This window comes from Microcebus murinus, chromosome 1, assembly GCF_040939455.1.
Source record: "Microcebus murinus isolate Inina chromosome 1, M.murinus_Inina_mat1.0, whole genome shotgun sequence".
In the NCBI taxonomy this organism is placed as follows: Eukaryota; Metazoa; Chordata; class Mammalia; order Primates; family Cheirogaleidae; genus Microcebus; species Microcebus murinus.
In genome coordinates this window covers 154,030,852-154,052,500 of record NC_134104.1, presented here as the reverse complement: position 1 = coordinate 154,052,500, position 21,649 = coordinate 154,030,852, and the positions used below count along the sequence as shown (strand labels likewise).

General features: G+C 50.1%; 3 protein-coding genes across 6 annotated transcripts in view; 1 reads left to right on the top strand and 2 right to left on the bottom strand.

Moving 5' to 3' along the window:
* Positions 1–2,371, top strand: part of SHISA5 (shisa family member 5) — a 19,091-nt gene extending 16,720 nt beyond the window's left edge. For 3 of the 4 annotated variants that reach the window (XM_012771174.2, XM_012771173.2, XM_076007431.1), the window contains exons 4-6: positions 1,410–1,525; positions 1,703–1,915; positions 2,082–2,371. In XM_012771174.2, coding sequence (XP_012626628.1) covers positions 1,410–1,525; positions 1,703–1,915; positions 2,082–2,161 — 409 coding nt within the window. In that variant the 3' untranslated portion in view covers positions 2,162–2,371. Of the gene's footprint in view, positions 1–38; positions 141–1,409; positions 1,526–1,702; positions 1,916–2,081 lie in introns of those variants that run through there. The other variant, XM_012771176.3, reaches the window with a different exon arrangement.
* Positions 2,372–3,876: 1,505 nt separating this feature from the next.
* TREX1 (three prime repair exonuclease 1) lies at positions 3,877–5,683 on the bottom strand. Its single transcript, XM_012771177.3, has 2 exons — positions 5,184–5,683; positions 3,877–4,887 (listed from the first exon to the last, which is right to left on the bottom strand). Exon 2 carries the CDS (start codon positions 4,859–4,861, stop codon positions 3,917–3,919), a length of 945 nt encoding a protein of 314 aa, XP_012626631.1. The 5' UTR covers positions 4,862–4,887; positions 5,184–5,683; the 3' UTR covers positions 3,877–3,916.
* A 101-nt stretch (positions 5,684–5,784) lies between these two features.
* On the bottom strand, positions 5,785–21,598 carry ATRIP (ATR interacting protein). The gene is made up of 13 exons (XM_012771152.3): positions 21,276–21,598; positions 19,465–19,595; positions 18,619–18,789; positions 15,672–15,790; positions 14,356–14,513; positions 12,657–12,758; positions 11,850–11,979; positions 10,971–11,657; positions 7,576–7,712; positions 7,324–7,415; positions 6,777–6,857; positions 6,357–6,609; positions 5,785–5,953 (listed from the first exon to the last, which is right to left on the bottom strand). Exons 1-13 carry the CDS (start codon positions 21,520–21,522, stop codon positions 5,886–5,888), a joined length of 2,376 nt encoding a protein of 791 aa, XP_012626606.1. The 5' UTR covers positions 21,523–21,598; the 3' UTR covers positions 5,785–5,885.
* Between the last annotated feature and the right edge of the window lie 51 nt (positions 21,599–21,649).

The following is a 21,649-nucleotide window of genomic DNA, read 5'->3' as shown; positions in this document are numbered from 1 at the left end:
CCTTAATGCTGCTGACGTCATCTGGAGGAGATTCGCTTTCCTTTTCCCCTCTGAAAGGGGAGGAGTTTGAAACTGAGTGGCCCGTGATGGAGACAGGGCAAGTGCAGGAGGCCCCTGGGTGAGGCGGAGGCTAACATGGGGTGAGCTGGGGCACCGCTGCCTGTGTAGAGCCCGGGACAGCCGGGACAGAGCTCGCCCTGCAGTGGCGCGTCATTGCTGTGTGCATGTGTGTGTGTGTTTCTCTTCCTGCCTCCGGTTGGGCAGGAAGACACCTATGATCTCCAGATCTGCTGGTCCTCTCTCGGGCGTGTCCTGGCCGCTTGGGGGCTGAGGGCTCCTGCTTGGGAGCTTGGCTGGCTGCTTTTCAGCCTTGAGCCTGGTGCGAAGGGCCTGTTCTTAGGAATGTCCCTGGGCTGTGGGCTGGGACCTGCTCCCTCTCTGGGCTGTGAGGGGAAAGCCCCTGGCCCCACCCTCCCTGGGCCTCTGAGGGGCGGATGCCCTGCAGCTAACAAAGCTCCTTCCATTTTTGAATGTGTCTGTTGCAGTTACCAAATGTTTGCTGTTTATTAGAATAAAGCTTGGCTTCTGGGAACACTAGAGAACAGTAAGGGACTCTGTCTGACTGCCTTTGGAAGTCAGATTTGGAGAACTTCCCAGGCAAGGCCCTCCACTCCAGGGCCAGGGTCCGGCAAGGTCCTGCCTCCAGCCCCTCTGTGTCACCACCTCTGGCCCCTAGCCTCGCCTGTGAAGTGGCCGTGCTGGGCAGGGGTGGGGAGGCCAGGGATGTGTGCGAACACCACGCGCAGTGCTTGCCACACATTAAGCATGCAGTGAGAGGCCGCTGTCCTGGTCACTCGGGGGCGAGCAGAGGAAGGCCGCTGCTGTGCCCTGCTCTTCTGGCTGCACTGGCCCCCGCCCTCCGGGAGCTTCTCCCCCCTCGGCACCTGTGCTTCTGCAGTCATTTTATCTTCAGCATCCGCCTCCTACACTGGGCCCTGGGCTCTCAGAGGCCAGGTTTGGTTGTTTTGCCCACCGCTGAGTTTTTTTGACTCAAACCACAGTGCCTAGCTTGTGGCATGTGCCTGATACCATCTGCTGAACTGGGTGGCTGGGGGATGACAAGATGTCTGTGGGGGGAAGGCTTGAAGAACGTGCTCCCATGCTCCTGCAGGCAGGGCAGGGGGCAGACCCTGGGCAAGGAGCTTTGCATAGACTTACAGACACCCCCATTTTACATATGAGCAAACTGAGGCTGAAACAGGTTCAAACTGCACTATCAGGAAGTTGCCATGACTGAATTGTCCGGAGTCCCTTTTGGCAAGAGGGGTGTCCCCTGGAAACCGGTGAAGTGTGGATGCTGGTCCTGGGAAGGGGCAAGAGGCCCTGGGTCACGACCGGCTCTTTGGCAGGTTCGGAGCTACCGTAGCCATCGGCCTGACCATCTTTGTGCTCTCTGTTGTCACCATTATCATCTGCTTCACCTGCTCCTGCTGCTGTTTATACAAGATGTGTCGCCGGCCACGTCGTAAGCATGCCCACCCACCCCCGCCCTACAGTGCCCCCCTTGTGTGCGGGTGTAGACCCCGGCGTGGGCAAGGGCCGCGCCAGGGCTCTGCTGTGGCTAAGCCGGAGGGAGGGTGGCAAGCCTGCCCCTCATGAACTGGGGGGAGATGGAGGGTCTTGACTAGGATTCTCTTTGCAGCGGTTGTGACCACCACCACAGCCACCACGGTGGTGCACGCCCCTTACCCTCAGCCTCCAAGTGTGCCACCCAGCTACCCTGGACCGACGTACCAGGGCTACCACCCCATGCCCCCACAGCCAGGGATGCCAGCAGCACCCTACCCGACGCAGTACCCGCCACCCTACCCGGCCCAGCCCATGGGCCCACCGGCTTACCATGAGACCTTGGCTGGTGAGTGCCACTGCCAACGCTGTGACCCTTCCTGGCCCCCACCTGCACCCCCTCAGGCATCCCTCCCAGAGTTTGTGGCTGAATAGGCCTCTGCCCGCTTCTGCTCACCTGCCATGCACACAAAGCTCACCACCCTGTGGCCAACCTGTATTCTCTCTGTTTGCAGGAGGTGCAGCTGCGCCCTACCCCGCCAGCCAGCCTCCCTACAACCCGGCCTACATGGAGCCCCCGAAGGCGGCCCCCTGAGCGTCTTTGGCTGCCACTTGATTATGTCGCGTGTGTGTGTGAGTGGTCGGCAGGCACAGTTCCTGACTGCCCCATGCGTGGTGTGTGTGCTGTCTATACACGTGGCTCCTGATGCCGACAAAATGGGGAACAATCCTTGCCAGAGTGGGCTCGGGCCAACCTGTATTCTCTTCCTCTCTTGAAGTTATGCTTCCTAAAATCTCAAGCAAAATTCAAAGAATGGGGTGGGAGGTCTTTTCTAGCTCACCCTAGGGCGACCAGGTGTGGCCTGTCACGCTAGGATAGTGCAGCCTTTTGTGGGCACCATGCAGATGTGTGCTGGTGCTGTCAGAGTGGCCAGCCACTGTTTGGCTTGCTGTGGCTTGTCCCCAGGGTTTGAGGTGCCCTTTGCAGGGCTGGGGCCATGAGGTGGGCAAGTGGGCAAGCCTGGGATCTGGCCAAGCTGGGTTTCAGTCCTTTGGGCAGATGTCCCACTGCTCCCCGGAGCCTGTGCCATACCCGGCAGGAGTCGGGCAGCCTCCTGATGCCAAAACACCTCGGGCAGAGCCCACCCACCCTGACGGCTGCCTGCCTCAACTGCCCCTGCACCCTACCTGGGACCACCCGGAGGGCCACATCCACTCACAGCCTGGCTGCCCACAGGGAAGCTTTCCTGCCCTTGCTGGCTTTGGCCCCTGCCACAAGTGGGCAGGGCGGCCTCTGTCCACCAACACACTCAGGTCTCTTCCCTGCAGTGTTTTTGTTTTACTTTTAGCCAAACATTTTGCCTGTTTTCTGTTTTAAAATGTGCGTCATAGTTATGTGAAACAAACCCCTGGGTCCTAGAGGGAAATGGGCCCAGAGAGGGACAACTTGACAACTCTGGTAGTCCTTGCTTCCCCAATACCAGCCTCACAGAATATCCAATTCCTCTACCCCAGTCCACAGTCTTCCTGACAGCAGGGACACCTGGGCCAAGGGGCCATCTGGATCAAAGGAGGGGGTGCTGGGTGGCAGCTCTGGCCCAGACATGAATACCTCGGTGTTCTCTGTCCCTCTGTTGATGTCTTACCAGGTCTGTCTCAGCTGTGTATCTGTTGATGTTTCTCAGTCTAGGGTCTGCACCCTTGTTTATAATAAATGCTGACATTTAGAGTTTCTGCCCCTTTCTTCATAGCCTTGGCTGCTGGGATAAGGCATTAGGCTAAGTCAGTTACTCAGCCTGTCCCCCATTTGAGTTTCTGTGTTTTGCCTACTTTTTTTTTTTTTTCTTTTTGAGACAGAGTCTCGCTTTGTTGCCCAGGCTAGAGTGAGTGCCGTGGCGTCAGCCTAGCTCACAGCAACCTCAAACTCCTGGGCTCAAGGGATCCTCCTGCCTCAGCCTCCCAAGTAGCTGGGACTACAGGCATGTGCCACCATGCCCGGCTAATTTTTTGTATATATTAGTTGGCCAATTAATTTCTTTCTATTTATAGTAGAGACGGGGGTCTCGCTCTTGCTCAGGCTGGTTTCGAACTCCTGACCTCGAGCAATCCGCCCGCCTCGGCCTCCCAGAGAGCTAGGATTACAGGCGTGAGCCACCGCGCCCGGCCTTGCCTACTTTTGTCGGGCTCAGATGTTTGACCATCCTGCTAGGGAGAGTGAGGGATAAAGACTGTGCCCATCTCTGTCCTCCTTCTCAGGTCCTGAGTGTAGACAGAGACCCAGGCTGCCAAGGAGAGGAGACAAGTGACCACTCAGTGCTATGGGAGTCTTTATTAGATTGTCATTCTTGGCCTACTGCCCAGGTGTGGCCAGGGACAGTCCATACAGAGTGGCTATTGCCAAAGTCAGGAAAGCCAGCAGACCCAGTGGGGCCAGCAGGCCCTCCTTGGGTGGGGATCTAGGGCCCTTCATTGGAGAAAGAGCCTCAGGTCTCCTGCTCCCACCAAGGCTGGGACTTGTGTTCCTGTCTGTGGCCAGGTGTGCAGTGGCTGTGACAGCAGATGACCTTGGGTTGGTCCTGGCGCAGGCTGTGACCCCATACATGGGCTTGATGGTGCTGAAGGGCCTGGCGTGAGCATCCACCCACTGCAGCAGGGCCTGTGACCTCCACTGACAGATGCTGAGCAGGGCTAGGACGTCACCCTCGGCTGTGTGTGAGTCCGGCGGGGCCTGCCCGTACAGGCGTGTGTAGATGCTGCCTAGGCTGTAGCTCTTCCTTGGGCCATGCTCCCAAGGGCTACTAGCTCGTTCTAGGGCCTTCAGGGCAGTGATGCTATCTACGCAGAAGGCACCATCCAGAGCATTGGCAAGGCCCAGCATAGCCAGCTCCGCCTGAAGCAGGGGGAAGTCGTAGCGGTCACCATTGTGCGCCACGAGGCACCAGGGCTGTGGCTGGCGCTGCAGGAAGGCTAGGAGCAGGTTGACCAAGCTGTCGTCGAAGCATTGACGCCCATGTGCTGCCAGCACAGCTGTGCTCAGCCCTGTGATCTCACTGGCTGCAGGGCTACAGGCCTTTCCTGGAGCCACACACAGGGAGAGCTTGTCCACCACACGCGGTGGCGGGGGCACTGTGGAAGGTGGCCCCTGAGAGGTGGGGGGGCTCTCCAGGGCGCATCTGTGGACTGCCAGCAGGCACAGCTCTGTGACCTTGGGCTGGGAGAAGGGCAGGCCAGTAGCCTCCAGGTCCAAGAAGATGAGGGTCTGCATGGGCCCTGGGGGTGGGGCCTGCGAGCCCATGGTGGGGTAGGTACCCGCTGCTGAGCCTGGGGAGGAACACGGAGTGGGGTTGGCAGTGGGCGTGAGTGTCCAGTGGAAAGATCTAAAGTGGGTGGGGTGGGGGTAAGGGGTGGGCAGAAGCACATCCCAGGCCTTCCCTGTGCTATCGGGCAGTCCCTGAGCTCCACGGCCCATTTTCAGTACAGGAAGTTGGAGAGGGTGGAGTGATTTCCTCGGTAGGACAAGCACACTCTACTGTTTTGGGGGAGCGGGTGCCCACCTAGTCTGGGGTGGCAGAAACCCGTGGCGTTCCTGCCCCATCCCTTTGGGGTTCCACACTTACCGCAGAAGCAATGACTCGGCGCACACGCTCCCTCTGCTTCTAGATGCTGGCAGCAGTGGCGGGAATCGAAACTCAGTGGGGACCCGCCCACAGGCTGCGTGAGCCAGGCCCGCCCTGCTAGGCAGCCCGCCTGCTCTGCCCTCTCATGAATGTTGGACCCTCCCAGAGGCCGTTGCAGATCCCCAGCTGTGGGCCTGCTGGCTGCCACAGTGCGTCAGGGCCCTTAGTGCAGCGAGAGCCAGCTGGGAGGACTAGGCTGCAGTGCCAGGCTAGCTCCAGGTCCCAAGCATTGCCGGGAGCCCCTGCCACGGCCCTTTGGTGCCCACCTGGTGGCCCCACTTTCCTAGGCCTTCCTGATTCAGGCCTGGGCCAAGGGCCACCTCCTTCCCTGCCACACAATGGTTTCTTCCCATGGCCCCAGCCCAAAGCCGTGACTCAGGACAATTCCACAGGCAGGGCTGGGCTCCCTCCTCAAGGCAGATTAGTTACCATGGGGACTGGGTCCCAGCTGCAGCCAGGGACAGGAAGAAGGATCCCAGCCTCCCTGTGTCCCCTCCCACTCAGCGAAACAGATCAGACTCAGGAAACACAACAAGGCTGGCCTGGTCTCGGCAGGAACTGCCGGTTATCGCTTTTAATCAGTTGATGAGGTGAGGGAAGCAGTGGTGCTGGTGCCACCATGTGGCCAAATGCTTTCGGGCCTCAGCCACAGTCCATCTCGGGGTCATCCACATCAGTCTCTGCAGCACAGAGGTCATCCAGGGCCGCCTCTGAGCCAAAAGGAAGAGGGTCCTATGGTGAAGGCCCGAAGGTGCTGGAGACAGGGGGAGGCTCCACCTCTCCTCCCCCAACGCCCGCAGGAACTAACCAGTCCCTTCCACGCCCAGGCCTTGCTCCCTCAGCTACTGCAAGCAAAGTGATACAAAGGCAATTCAGACACGGATATTTCTGGAAAAACCGTGGCTCTGCCAGGCCGACTCAACAGATATGGGCAAAAGGCAGCCCAATATGCTCAGAACCAGGGCAGGAAGACAACAAAAGTGTCCTCAGTGCCAGAAATGGCTGTGGTGGACAGAGGGCTGCTGAGGTAATGCCAGGGAGTCTGACTTGTTCCCGAACTTCAGGGAGAGCCCACACGCAGGCTGGGCAGGGGGGGCTCTCTTGCCAGCTCACCTTCACAGTCTGTCACATCAGGAAGCCCTCGAATCAGCATGCTGACCCCCGGCATCACCTGGTCATACTGATGCAGGACCTCCACGCAGTGCATGGAAAAAAGCTTGTCCTTCTGGGACAGGCTGTGCAGCAGCAGCACCGTGTCCCGCAGACACCGCACTGTCCGCTTCTGCTGGTCAGTCTTTGGGGGCCCCCCTGCCCTCCGCACTGTCAGCCACTGTCTGTGCAGCATCACCGTGAGAGCTCTGACCACCTGGGGGGGACAGAGGGCACAGACTGAGGTCTGGTCTCACCATGTCCTGCGCCCTAACCACCTGCTCAGCCCAGGTGAGGAGGGTTGAGTCAGGCAGGTGGCACAGGGCCACCTTACCCAACAGAGCTGCCATGCTGTTGGCCCCTGCCTGCCCCTGGCCTACTCACCTCCACGTTGCACTGGCAGTCAGAGCCAGTGACTGGGGGGGAGGGGCTCTGCACACCAAGCTTAGCCAGGAGCCACACAGCCTAGAACGAGAACAGATTCTGTTCCACCCTGGGCAGAACGAGACCCCGTCATAGCAAGGGCTTTCTCAGGCCTCTCCTACAGGAGCCCCAGTTGCTTTAGCAACTGCTTGTCTGCTCAAATGGGGCCAGGAAGTGGTGGTGTGGGGACTTCCCAGGCCAGACTCAGCACCAGCACTTGTGTCTCATCAACAACCCACCTGCCTTCATATCTACCTCCAGCCACCAGGCCCCAAAGCCAGAATAGGATCAGTTATCAGGCAACTTTGTAAGTCCTGTGACAACCTGGGGTCCACCTGTATTGCATCTGTAGCATGGAGCCCCCAAACTGAGCTTATCTTTTTAGCCCTTGATAAACTCTTGCCACTAAAATGAATTAAAGCCCCCTTTCTCTCCAGGGTAAGGAGATTCTGTGGGTTCTCAGGATGAGTGGGGCAGCAGTCTCTAGAAGGGTCTCTGGAGTTCTTACCTCTTGTTCCAGCTGAAGCCACTGTGTCTCCGAGGCCACTTTGTCAGGCCTTGATGTGATGTACATGTACAGCAGCAGCAGGAGGCAGCCTTCTGAAAAGGATGCCCCACTTCTCACTCAGGGTGCCCCTTCTCACCCAGGGCCTGGGCTACTAGCTGCAGAAGCCCTCAGGAAGCCCCAGGCCCCATCCCTGCCACAACCCTTCCCTCCAGTCTACAGGAGCAGCCCACCTGCCCGCCCGCCACGCATTACCTGAGTGGGAACAGAGCTGAGGAGCAAGCTCATCGTGGTCTGCCAGGAGGGAGAGGAGCTCTACAGTCAGCAGCACACTAGGCAGGGGCGTCTCTGGGCTGAGGCATTGTGGCAGCACCCGGAACACGCACTGGAACCTAAACGACAGGGGCCCAGAGAGACGTGACACCCCCAACCCCAATTCCATAGTCCAGTCTCACCTTTCACTAGTAACAGGAAATGAGAGCAGGGCAGTACGAAGAGGCCTGAGTCAGCCAGCCCTGGGTTCTAATGCTGGCCTAACCACCTGCTACTTGCTATGGACAAACGGGTGCTAACTTCCACTGCAGGGCTGCTGTGGCTTAGACAACAGGCCCTCATCTGCTACAGCATCACCCAGCGAATGGGAGAGGACCCCTGGACCTGCGATGACTGGCCTTCACACACTCCCAGGCTCTTTCCTGCTTTGTTCCCAAACAGGGATGCAAGTCATAACTGGGGTATGACAGAAGTATTCCGTGCCCATCAAAGGACTAGCCAGGGCTCCAGAAGTAATAAACACAGACTTGGCTAGGATTGGACCTTAATGGACCATTGGTAAGACAAGAGCATTTTCTCCACTGGTTGAAAAACATCATCTTCTCTCCTGCCAGTGTGAGAAGGTGCCCACTATGGGGTGTGTACGGGTGGGGGCAGAGGGATGGCTATCACCAAGAAACCCAGCTCCAAGGCAACTGCTGTTTGCTCAACCCATACAGCCCGAAGCATGAGGGTCTGGCTATGTGTGTACCATTTCATACCTCCGCAGTGTCTTAGCATAGAGCATAGAGGGTCAAGAATATCATTCATTATGTCCTTAGGAAGCGAGGTCTCACTATGTGGGGTGAACTCCTTTTAGAGCAAATCCTGCACAGCAGACAAGAAGCTGAATGCTCTTTTATTGCCAGGGAATATAGAACTTTTTGGGAAACTGGAATTTAACCTAGCTGTTGCCTGGCCTCACCATTGGGCTGCAAGTGGCCCCTATCTAGTCTGCTATAAGGTCCCTGAAAGTATTTGCAAAAAAGAAAAAAAAATCCAGCTTCATATACAACACAGTTGTCTCCAAGTTATTTTTTGATAGCATCAGTACCTTTTTAAATGAAATTCTATGCAGAGCTCCAGTATGCAAAACAGATAAGTCATGAAGTGATGCCACTTTGGTTAAAGTTGGGATGAGACCCATAAGCTCAAAAGTACTACGCTTAGGGAGACAAAGATGATCTGCTCTGAAGCTGAGGTGGGCAAGGATGTCCTTTACAATGCCACTGAGGGACAGAAGAGACTACAGCCTTCCTTGCTCCTTGTTTTGTGTCACATACTGCTTTGGAATTTCAACACGCCTGCCCCTAGCTTTCACTCCAAGGTGAACAGGAAGCTGCGTGGAGTGGGTTCAGCTTAAACACGAAGGAGTTCTGAAGAGAAGCGCTGCGTGGGAGGTGATGTCAGAAAGAGACAGGGCAGTGGCTCAGGAGACCCACTTGGTTAAACCCCCACTTCCAACCAGCATGCTCCCTACAGGGTTTCAGTTTTCCCTGCCTCAATTCAGGGTTTATTCACACAGCAAATACTGAGCGCTAACAGTGAGCAGGCTCTGTGCTGGGTGTGAGGATGCAGGGCCATGAGTGTGTCACACAAGCCAGTGAGTGGAAGCCATCTGGCCTGCAGTGAGCAGCCAAGAAATTTTTTTTTTTTTTTGAGACAGAGTCTCGCTTTGTTGTCCAGGCTAGAGTGAGTGCTGTGGCGTCAGCCTAGCTCACAGCAACTTCAAACTCCTGGGCTCAAGCGATCCTGCCTCAGGCTCCCAAGCAGCTGGGACTACAGGCATGCGCCACCATGCCCGGCTAATTTTTTCTATATATATTAGTTAGCCAATTAATTTCTTTCTATTTATAGTAGAGACGCTCTTGCTCAGGCTGGTTTCGAACTCCTGACCTAGAGCAATCTGCCCCCCTCGGCCTCCCAGAGTGCTAGGATTACAGGCGTGAGCCACCGTGCCCGGCCAGCCATGAAATTTTTGAGTGTCCCTGTGAACAAGCTCAACAGGAATGATGGTGTGCCTACCAAGAGAATTGATAAAAACATGGTTTCTGGGATTCATTCATTTAACAAATATGATACAAACAACCAGCTGCTATGAGCTGGACCCCTGCCGGGCGCGGGGTGATGGTCTGCTTCCCCATCCTGCCATGTCCACACTACAATACTGTGTCCAGCTCTGAGCATGGACCAGACTACCCAAAAATATTCAGATGGAAACCAGGATCCAGAAGTGTTTTTAGGAAACAGGAATGCCAAGCTCAGATATGAGATGACTTAAGATATGTCCAGCTGGTGGAGTCATTCCAACATAGGAAATCGCCTCTTGGAAGAGTGCTAGGAGGGAGACTGGATTACTGGATGAGGGTGTGGGCCAGATGGTATTTTTTTTTTTTTTTTTTTTGAGACAGAGTCTCACTCTGCTGCCCAGGCTAGAGTGCTGTGGCATCAGCCTAGCTCACTGCAACCTCAAACTCCTGGGCTCAAGCGATCCTCCTGCCTCAGCCTCCTGAGTAGCTGGGACTACAGGCATGCACCACCATGCTTGGCTAATTTTTTCTATATATTTTTAGTTGGCCAATTAATTTCTTTCTATTTATAGTAGAGACGGGGTCTTGCTCTTGCTCAGGCTGGTTTCAAACTCCTGACCTTGAGCAATCTGCCTGCCTTGGCCTCCCAGAGTGCTAGGATTACAGGCTTTAGCCACCAAGCCCGGCCTGGATGGTATTTATAGTTCCTCCCAATCTTGTGCCTCTGGAATCCTAAGTTAGGAATTTATGATAACAGTGTTCATTAGTGAGGTCTACTGTACTACCACTTCCAACAAACCTTAACAAAAACAAGCAACTTGAGACTCATGCTAGAGGTGGGGACAATGATGATGGTCAGATACTCCCAGCAAGGTTAGCTCAGGTGCTGCAGGCCCACCTCACACCCTCTGCTTCCTTAGGGAACCCACTAAATTTCAATGTGGTTGTGGTATGTGGTCTTCACCTGATCCACATCTTGGGTTCAAAGGCCTCTTGGTGCAGCCTTTGTCCTGGGGCAGGATTCTCTTCCCTAGTGGCTAACAGCCTCCTTTTATCATGAGTGCCTTTTGCTTACCTGTTTTTCAGAGGCAGAACAAAATCAAATAAACTACTTTCTTGGTTCTACTAACACCTGGCCCCACTTCCCATCTTCCCATCATCCTATCACTTCAGAACTGCTGGAACCAAGCCTTAGAACTGACTAGTGTAGATAAGTCAAGATATGAGCAAAGTACAAGGGCCACAGGTTAAACTTTAAAAGGTCAGTAATACCCACAAAGAATCATGACTCCTATGCTGCTTTTATACCTGGGCAAGAAATGAGAGGAAGTGTTTTCGGCTAATTTCACCAAAACCTTAAGGCACTGGCTCAGGACACTGGCTTGGTGACCTGTTGCTGCAGAAGAGAAAGCCAATAGATGAAGAAGCATCTTCAATAGTGGATGCTGTCCTTGCTCATCAGCAACCCCCCTGGGGGCTGAGGTCATATCTCCACGACTATGTCTGTGAACCAGGCTCCCGTTTCCTTCCCCAGCAGCAGAATCCGCCCCCACTCCTGACAGTAATACACAGACGACTGCTCCGCTGTGGCACACCAGGTGCTGAAGAATGCTAAGTGAAGCCACAGAGAAGCCTTCCAGGTTGCAAATTGAATCCTCAGGGCTGGCCTCTACCCCAGAGCTCACGCAGGAGGAATGTGTCGGTAAGTCCCCAGGTGCTCCACTTCTCTTAGCTGCTGCCAAATCCTGCAGAGCCTGGCAGTATAAGCCGATGAAGAACTGTACAAGGGGGAGGAAATGCACGGCTCCAGGAAGCTGGCAGAGTGGGAAGGCCCTTCTGCCTTCCTCTGCTGAGTCTCCATCACATGAGCCTTCATTCCTGGCAACTAGATTGAGTCCAGTGAATGCCATGTTCTGTGCTTCTCTCAGGGCGGAGAGGGAAAATGACCCATCCTGAGAACCTGTGGTCCTGAGGCCTGAAATCCCAGCCAAGGTACTGGCAACAAACATAAAAGAAAACAGATAAGTGTGGGATGGAGATAAGGTCATGGGCCACAGACAGCTTCCCTGCCAAATTCTCTAGGCTTTCTGCCCATCCCACAGACCTCCCAGGCTGGCCAAGGCCAGAAAGGGACTTGCTTCCTAGAAACTCCTTCCCAAACAAGCCTCCCAGGAATTTTACACTTACCTGCCAAACCCTGGTGGCTGCAAGAAGGTGCCAGTAGGAGATTCAGAACAACTGCTGAGGAGGTGGCAAAGACCTAGGGATGACCCGGGGATCAAAGGCTGCTTCAGGAGCAGGTTTATCAAAATGGAACCTGCAGAAGATAAGGAGACTCTAGACAGTTCTGACATGGGAGACCTTTTCTTTTTTTTCTTTTTTTGAGACAGGGTCTTGTTCTGTCACTCTGGGTATAGTGTAGTGGCTCATAGCTCATAGCACAACTCATAGCTCACTGCAACCTCAAACTCCTGGGCTCCAAGTGATCCTCCTGCCTCAGCCTCCTGAGTAGCTTGGACCACAGGTGCACGCCACCATGCCTGGATAATTTTTCTATTTTTGGTCAAGACAGGGTCTTGCTCTTGCTCAGGCTAGTCTCGAACTCCTGACCTCAAGCAATCCTCCTGCTTTGGCCTCCCTGAGTGCTAGGATTATAGGGGTGAGCCATTGTGCATAGCCATGGAAGACTTTTTCTATGGCCTCAGAAGGAAAAGGTAAGGGTTTCTTGGATGGCAACTGTCCTCAAAGCTGCCATTAAGTCCTGTTAAGATGCCTATGGGTACAGAAAGTTCTGGAAACACTTGCTCTTGGCCCTTTTCATTTTGTAAAGTCTTCTGTTTGAGTCATAGACCTCTATTTCCCTAGACTCTCTGAAGGACTGCCTGGGCCACTGGTTCTTAGAGCCCCAGAGAGTTCCCCAGCAATTCTACTGGGCATCACCGAGGACAACTGGAGCCATACAGGCCCCTGTAGGAGAAGCATGGATTCTGGTACCTTGAGTGTTTGATCTCTGCCTCCAGCTGTCAACAAAGCTTTTCTGGGCCTCTTCTTGCTTTATCTGGTTACTTCTCAGACTGTGGGTCTTATTATCTGAAACTAGATAAAATGTGAATCAAAACTTGACCATAAAAGCACAGGCATATCAGAAACTCTTACCTGTAATGAGTTTAAAACACAGTGTTCTACGTCTTCAACCCTGGATCAAAACAAGAGCCAAAGCAGCTCAAGAGCCCCTGTATCTTTTACCTTCCTCATATAAAACAAGAACTCATACAAGGAAAGGAAAAGAAAATTAAGCAGTTTGCCTCTCTTCAAAATGAGGAAATTAGACAAAAATGGTAACCACTAACATTTACATGGTGTTTATTATGTGCCAGACATTGTTCTAAGAGCCTTACACATATAAGCTCATTTGTTCCTCATAGCAATTCTACAAGGAGTTGTTATCATTAGCTCTGTTCTACATACAGGGAAACTAAGGCAAAGAGGTTAAGGGACTCGGTCAAATCACATAAGCCAGCAACCAGTGTGATTGGGACTGCCCAAGCAGGCTGTTGGGCTCTATTGCCTGCCTGCTACACTATCCCACACTGCCCCTTTAGTTGCTAGACACCGAAAATATGAATGGCCTGCGGTTTCTCAGAAGTAGTGTGATGGCCAATGATGTGACAAGGCTAACAGTGGGAAGACAGTCAACATATCTGAATTATAAGATAAACCAGCAGAGCAGTGTCTCAGAGTACAAACCTATCAATGTTAGATTGTCTCACTCCAGAAAGCAGCAGCATTCCCTCAGTCTGGACTGAGTTACACAAATGCAAGGCTAGACTATGAAAGGAACACAGGTCCCTGCATATAGCTATGTTCCTGGAATGGTCAATTGATGCTGCCTGTGATGGTTTTAAAATATGCCCAGGCGGAGTATGGTGGCTCACATCTGTAATCCCAGCACTTGGGAAGCTGAGATGGAGGGGATCACTTGAAGGCAGGAATTTGAGACCAGTTTGGGCAAAACAGCAAGACTCCCCTGTCTCTTATAAAACATAAGAAAAATTAGCCAGGTGTGGTGGTGCACACCCACCTATAGTCTCAGCTACTTGGAAGGCTGAGGCACAAAGATCACTTGAGCCCAGGAGTGCAAGGCTGCAGTGAGCTATGATCACACCACTGCACTCTATCCTGGTGACAGAGTGAGATCCTGTCTCTTAAAAAAAAAAGTTTGAAAATTCTTTGCTATACCTCCCTTCAAAAGGTGCAGCCTAGTTTCTTTCCCCTTGCATGCGGCCCAGACTGCGTAATTTACTTTTAACAGATAGAATGTGGCAAAAGTGATGCTATGTGACTTCTGAGGCTAGGCCATAAAAAAGGATAGCTTCTCCCGGGCTCTCTCTCTGGGTTTGCTAGCTCTAGAGGAAGCCATTCACCAGGTTATGAGGATACTCAGTAGCCCTGTGGGGAGACTACTGAGTATCCTTTCGTGGAGGGGAATCACACTGCCAGCTACACGAGTAAGCCACCTTGAAATGGATCCGCCAGCCTCAAATAAGCTGCCAGTGATTCCAGTCCCCAGAGATAACCTGAACCCCACTGTGCCCTGTCAGAATTGCTGATCCACAGAAATTGGGAGAAATAATTATTGTTGTTTTAAACCTTAAGTTTGGGTAGTTTGTTATATAGCAATAGACTGACTTACCCTCTTTGCCCACAAGAGGCTTATATCCTGGCTCTGTCTGGCAGGGGTGCGGAAAGGACATGTTAGCACTGAAAGACTCCTTTGTAGGAAAAGATGTTTTTCCAAATTGTGGAGAACATGCTTCTGGCTTTATAACCACAGAAGGACTTTTCCTAGGACTGGAGAAAGTTAACTATGAAACGAAAGTAATGATTCTGCTAAATCCACTTAAAATACTGGATTTTAAAACTTCTAACAAACTTTAAACTTTTCATGTCTAGGTGTTTTAACCAAAGATTTTATCTATTACACACCTGTCATTCTTTGTTAGGATAGCAGTGCAAAATTCCAGGCATTTTGATCCAAATTATTGAAAAAGTTTTTCGTTTATTACCCTATTTTTCAAATCACCCAAAAATACTGGCCATAATTTCTTTCCTATTTCCCTATTTCCAAGTCCATCAAAACATCTTTACAAAAAAAAAAAAATCTTTACAATGTTGGGATAACCTATTTTTAACAGTGATAGACTGAATCCAAAGACTTTCAACAGAAAGAGGTTTATCTAAATAAATTTTGATAAACCTATTAGAAGGTATACTGAAAACTGAGTAAGTTCCTCAGTGCCAACATCTCTGTGATAGAGCAGCAGTCTTAATGCTCTGATCTGATCCTACAACGTGGAGACCTTTCTGTTGTGTTAAGAGGACTCTCTCAGCTCTTATGTGTACTACACAGGACATGGAGAGTTCAATTTCACACTCCCCATTGTGAGTAAAGGCAGTAGAATGTTCAATACCAGAAAAAGATGTCCTGACTGACACTGTTCAAATTTCAAGGCTGACTGATAGTGCCAGACTTGTCTGGCAGGCAGAGGGTAAGACACAGACCATTAACAAACTAAGCACATCTGGCAGCTGAAGAGGGGGCTATTGGACAAAGGTCCCAGGGCAGCAAATAAGAAAAAATATTCTAAGTAGCCAGAACTAAAATACACTCATATTTGCGGCAAAATCTGTTATGTTAAAGAAGTTACATCAAAATGAAGACTGGTCCACCCCCATATTTGGAGATCACCTTTCCAGCCTTTTCTAGTCCTAAGGAACTGTGTTTATAAGGTCCCCACAGAAGAGGTACTTCTAGAGTATGGGCCTTTATGCTGTGATACCTCAAACCATTCAACTTTAATCCAAACCACCTCGAATCCTTCAGGAAAGAAGATCTCTGCCCAGATCGCAGAGTCTAAACAACCTTCATTAAGGACTAGTCTGACATTGTTATACAACTTTTTTATTAAACAATGCAAAACTGAATTACCCCTCCAGCACCATCATTACCTGACATGGGAAATGGAGGGAGCAGCCAGTTTATTTGCTCGTTCGCTGCTCTGAAGCTTTGTCCTTAATTCATTCATCTCTGCATCTTTAAACTGGAGTTCAGACTGCAATGACTGGAGCTGAAAGGCAAAAGAAACATACTCATAGTGGCCCCATCATATACACAAAAATATCTCTAGCCTTCAAAATCCCAAGCTAGTGAGGGAAAAACAATGAAAAATACATATGAAGGTTTGCCATGGGGCTGGGCACGGTGGCTCACGCCTGTAATCCTAGCACTCTGGGGGACCAAGGTGGTAGGATTGCCTGAGGTCAGGAGTTTCAAGACCAGCCTGAGCAAGAGCGAGACCCCCTTGTCTCTACTAAAACTAGAAAAAAATTAGCCAGGCTTCATGGAGAGCACCTGTATTCCCAGCTACTCAGGAGGGGGAGGCAGGAGGATTGCTTGAGCTCAGGAGTTTGAGGTTGTAGTGAGCTACGATGATGCCACTGCACTCTAGCTGAGGAGATACAGCAAGACTGTCTCCAAAAAAAAGAAAATGTTTGCTGTGGACTGAGCACAGTGGATCACGACTGCAATCCCAGTACTTTGGGAGGCTGCAGTGGGAGGATCAGTAGACCCAGGAGTCCTGGCTCAGGAGCACTCTGTCTGGGTGACAGAGTGAGATGACTCTGTTTCTCCCTGCGGGAGAAGTCGACTGTGATATAAATGTCCTAAATTCTCAGACATTAGCTTTCTTCCTAATGACAGCATGATACTCTAGAAAGATATTTGACTCTAGCTATTGTGAGGGTTCAAATATTAGCCCCACCATTTACTTAGCCTCTCTGAATCTATAATATAAATACCTGGCTTCATCATGGTTAGGGGGATTAAATAGAACAATGAATGTAACATGTCCAGCATAGAGCTTGGCAAGGTGCTATAACTCAGCAGTAACATTTGACTTTTTAATGAACATAGTGGTGCACAATTCCAGGTCTTCTTGAAAAGTTTGCGTGGAGTATTTGGAATAGTTTTACCAAAACCCTGTGCAATATAGGGAGACCTGCTGCTCTGGCATCCATGGGCTACAGCCAACATTCTCCAAGCACGCTCTGTCCCAAGCACAGCACCAGACACAGTAAGTGCAGGAATGTTTCAGTCTCCCAACCTTTCCAGTTATTTCTCGGAACAGATAAGGGAAATGAGTAATGGAGCTTAGGTCATTACCTTGAGATCACCACTTCTGTGTGATGAAGACTAGATTCAAACTTTGGTTTGTATGTATGTAAATTCCTTACTCTTTATGACTTATATGGAAAGTCAACTACTGCTATTAGTGCTGGACACAGGTAAGTGCTTATTTAGAGTTTGGTGAATACAGTAATAAGAGAATAAGACCCCATATCCTTGAGGGATCAGAAAGCTCTTTTTTTTTTTTTGACACTGAGTCTCACTCTGCTGCTGGGGCTAGAGTGCCGTGGCGTTAGTCTAGCTCACAGCAACCTCAAACTCCTGGGCTTAAGTGATCCTCCTGCCTCAGCCTCTCAAGTAGCTGGGACTACAGGCATTCGCCACCATGCCCTGCTAATTTTTCTATATTTTTAGTTGTCCAGCTAATTTCTTTCCATTTTTAGTAGAGATGGGGTCTCGTTCTTGCTCAGGCTGGTCTTGAACTCCTGAGCTCAAATGATCCTCCCACCTTGGCCTCCCAGAGTGCTAGGAATATAGGCGTGAGCCACTGTGCCTGGGCAAGACCCCATATCCTTGAGATTGAAGCATGGGGAAGTACTGAAAGAAAGTGGTGGTATGTATTGGAAACCTACTGTTTTTCTTCCCAGAAGAGCATCTCCTCTTCCCTTGGAAACAATCATTTCCCTATTTCTGACAATATGATTTGAATAGCAGCTAGTCCAGGGACAGGCATCTAATTTAAGTTAGAACAATCAGAGCATTCCTTCCAAAGGAAATGAGCTGGGCGTGGTGGCTCACGCCTGTAATCCTAGCACTGTAGGAGGCCAAGGCAGGAGGATAGCTCAAGGTCAGGAGTTTGAAACCAGCCTGAGCAAGAGCAAGACACCATCTCTACTAAAAATAGAAAGATATTAATTGGCCAACTAAAAATATATAGAAAAAATTAGCCGGGCATGGTGGCGCGTGCCTGTAGTCCCAGCTACTTGGGAGGCTGAGGCAGAAGGATTGCTTAAGCCCAGTAGTTTGAGGTTGCTGTGAGCTAGGCTGACGCCATGGCACTCTAGCTCGGGCAACAGAGTGAGATTCCGTCTCAAAAAAAAAAAAAACTTGAAATGAAGGAGCCCAAATCTTAACCATGCTGTGGAGTTATAAAATATAAACCCACAACATTCTAAAGAAAACATCCTCTTTTATAAGGATGGAGCCTATCTATAGCAGAGAAAATAAAAACATGTCCTGGCAAGGTTAAAGTCATTCAAGGCCCAAACACATCCATTTTTCCCAGAGTTGGTCATGGAAGCCAATATGTTTCCTTTTGGCATAAACTAGGTCAATTGAATTTATTTTTTATTTTTTTAGAGACAGGGTCTCACTATGTAGCCTAGGCTGGTCTTGAACTCCTGGCCTCAAGCGATCCTCTTGTCTCAGCCTCCTGAGTTGTTGGGATTACAGGGGTGAGCCATTGTGCCTGGCTCAATTAAGTTTCTGATCTACCAAAAGGGCCCTAATTTAAACCTGTTTCTAGAAAGTCTAAGCTAGTAATTTATTAAGACCAAATACGACAGAAAAGCAGAGTTTCATCTAAGTCCTTTTCAAAACCACATGCTGACCCTAGAAGAAAAGCTCATGGTGATTAGCTAATAGCAGAAAGTATTTAAGAAAAACAACTGTTGAAATCTCCCCAGATGATTTATAGGCAATATTGCTCATTGCTTCTAAAGGAACTCAGCAGGCAAAGCCATAACATGCAAAACAAATGCTCTGGGTCACCTTTTTGGAGAACTCCTTTTCTTTGTCACTGAGTGCCTGGGTTTTCTCTTGCTCAAGAAGAAAATGTGATCTTCTCTGTTCCTCTAGAATGGATTCTGTCTGATGCAGTGAGTCCCGCAAAATTTTAATTTCTCCATTCTTAATGAGGACTTTTTCTTCCATTGCCTTCAGCTGTAAATTCCAAATTTATCTTGTGAAAAGTTTGTAAGGGAAAATTACTTATGTACTTTGTTTTAATATGTAACTAGGGAGATGGAGAAAGTACAGAAAAACATGTCCTATAGACCAATGAGTATTCAAAATATATCTGTACTAATCAGATGTCACCATGGTCTGCTAGGCTTGTTCATGGGACAGCCTATATTCAGTAAGATAAGCTTAAAGATACACTTGTCACTCACATATGCAAATTCTTTAGGCTCTACGAGGCATTTAACAATCTGAGTCACACACTTCACAGAATTAAAATTACACATTATCTTTCTAGTTTTCTTAGGGACCTACAGATGGTCATATGAAGGATGTCTGTTTTCTTGCAAAACCGCCAATGAAAATAGCAATCATTACGATGTTGTGTTCTTCATATAAAGATAACTGCTATAAATTCATCTCAGTGTCAAAACAGCTTGTATCTCTTTTTGGGTCCGGTATACAGTGTTTTTTCCTTGCCTTGGCTGTCAGAAATCTCATTATTTTGTTCCTTTAAGCCTACATTTTCTGGCTTCCTTTCCCCAGGCTTCTCATTTCATAAGGATGAATCTAGATTATTGTTTTAAAACTTTTATATATTTCATTGTGCAATGAATAAGTGAAGTGAATTAACTACAAAAACCACAAGTCACTTACCTTTTCTTTAAGTTCTTTGTATTGTGCCTGAAGTACCTCTAATTCGAAATTATCTTTAACTGGAACACCTTCTCTGTTTTTCCCTGCAGGATTTTTTGACATCCCATCTAATCTGTGGACCTTATGAATACCTGTAAAAAAAAGTTCCCATATACCTTTCAGAACTCCACATTTTCCCATGTTTGCCAGAAAATGCTGAAAAGAATCACTCTTGAAAACAAAGTGGAGAAAGATCTAGTAAGCAATATAGGTATTTTTTCCAACCTAAGAACATGATGTTAGTGTCTAACGGTACAATGCAGGGGTGAACAAAATACAGTCCTTGCTTATAGGACATTTACCAAATATATAAGTAACTGCAAAATTACAACTGTGACAACAGCTGCAGAGAACAAATACAGGGAAGCCTATATAGGACAGTCTGACCCAAGTGGAATGACTGGAACATTAGTCTCCCCTAAGGAAGATTTGAATGAGGTGAGAGCTGAAGGACAAGCAGGAATCAATCAGATAAGTGGAGATGAATAGATGGAAAGAACACTAAGTGTACAAGAACGAACAAGGTATAAAGTTCCTGTATTGTAAGGAAGCAGAGATAATTCAAAAAATGAAGGAAAGTTAGTGTGGCTAGAATCCAGAGGGAGAGTAAGAAAGAGCCAGACCATGCTGGGCCTTGCAGGCCACATTAGGGATTTTGGTCTTTATACTAGAAGCAGTGGGAAGTCATTAAAGGACTTTCAGTAAGGATGTTCACATGTATCTGTGTGAGACACAGCCAGATTTCAGTTTGGAAAAGATCGGCATGAAGTCTGACTTGTGGAGACTCAAGACTGAAAATGGGGAGCCAATTTTGCAGACTACTGTCCAGGGGAGGAATCATGGTAGCAAAGATCAGGGAGTTGGTAGAAATGATGCAAATAGGATGGATTTCAGAGATGGATTAAGAAGCTAAAGTTGACAGAATTTGGAAAGGAATAGACATAGGGTCAAGGAAGGGGCAATAGTTGCCTTGCACCACTGGATGGAGAGTGGCGCTAGTCATTGTCTTGTGAAACATTTGATCATCAACCAGTGTTTTCTGGAGATGCTGAAGGAGGACTGGGTTTCCAGGAAATGATTGTGTTGAGTTTAAGATACCTTGAAATATCCAAGTACAGATGCAAGGTGCCCTCAAAACTTTTCTCTTCTGGGAGCCCCACAAGATTTCACTCATTCTCCAACTACAGTGTAAGCTCCATGCAGGAAGGAGTTTTTGTATTTTGGCGATTGCTATGTCCACTGAAGTTCTTAACATTTGGGCCCCCTAGCAGCTTATTGGATGTATAAAAGAACAAATTTCTTTCATGTCTTGCCTGTGCCAGGTCCCTCCCATGCTCACACTGTGCAAGGGGGACAGTGGGCTTCATAAGATCTAAAGCTTCCCAAACCTGTCACAAGAATGGCTCCCCATGCATGGGCAGTGATGGTTCTGATAGTGGTGTATTGCATCAGCTGTGTTTCAATGATCTCTGCTTAGAACCAAGAACCCAGTGGCCTCAATTTTAGAAAATAAAGTAAAATGCCAACCTAGCTTTCTATATTTATATAGCTTTTTGACATTCCTGATATATTTCTCCCCCAGATCAAATGACCTTTTGGAACACAACCTCTGCTTAAATCAGGGTGTTCCTATGTTTTAAAAAGGTGACAGCGCAGTGTCGGTGCAAGACACCTGGACCGCACTCGCCATGGGGGTTGTGACGCCAAAGCCTTCAAAGGATCAGTCGTGGTCTGCAACACCCTCTGGGGAAAAGGCCTCGAGGGGCACTCACTGGGCACGTCCCGAGCCGCCGAAGGGCATTGGCTCAGGGCCTGTGACGCAAGGGTGTCAAGCTCTTCCAGGTCGTCAGCAGTGAAGTCCTCGTGCGCGCCGAACGGGTCTTCGGGGTCCGGCGCGGCGGCTGCGGGAAAGCCCCGAGCCCGTTTGCTCGGGGGGAGCCCAATGCCGGGCGGCGGGCCAGGGCGAGGTGCCGGGGGCTCACTCCGCTTCCTGCTGCCCGGCGCGGGGGTCCCAGCCATGCCTCCCGCCCACCCCAAGTACCCGAGGGCGCCGAGCCCCACGATGCCGCCGCGAGACCAGAGAGCCGAGAGCCCGACCAACCGCCCGCGAGCCGCCGATCGCCTCAGCCGCTGGTGCCCCGCCCCC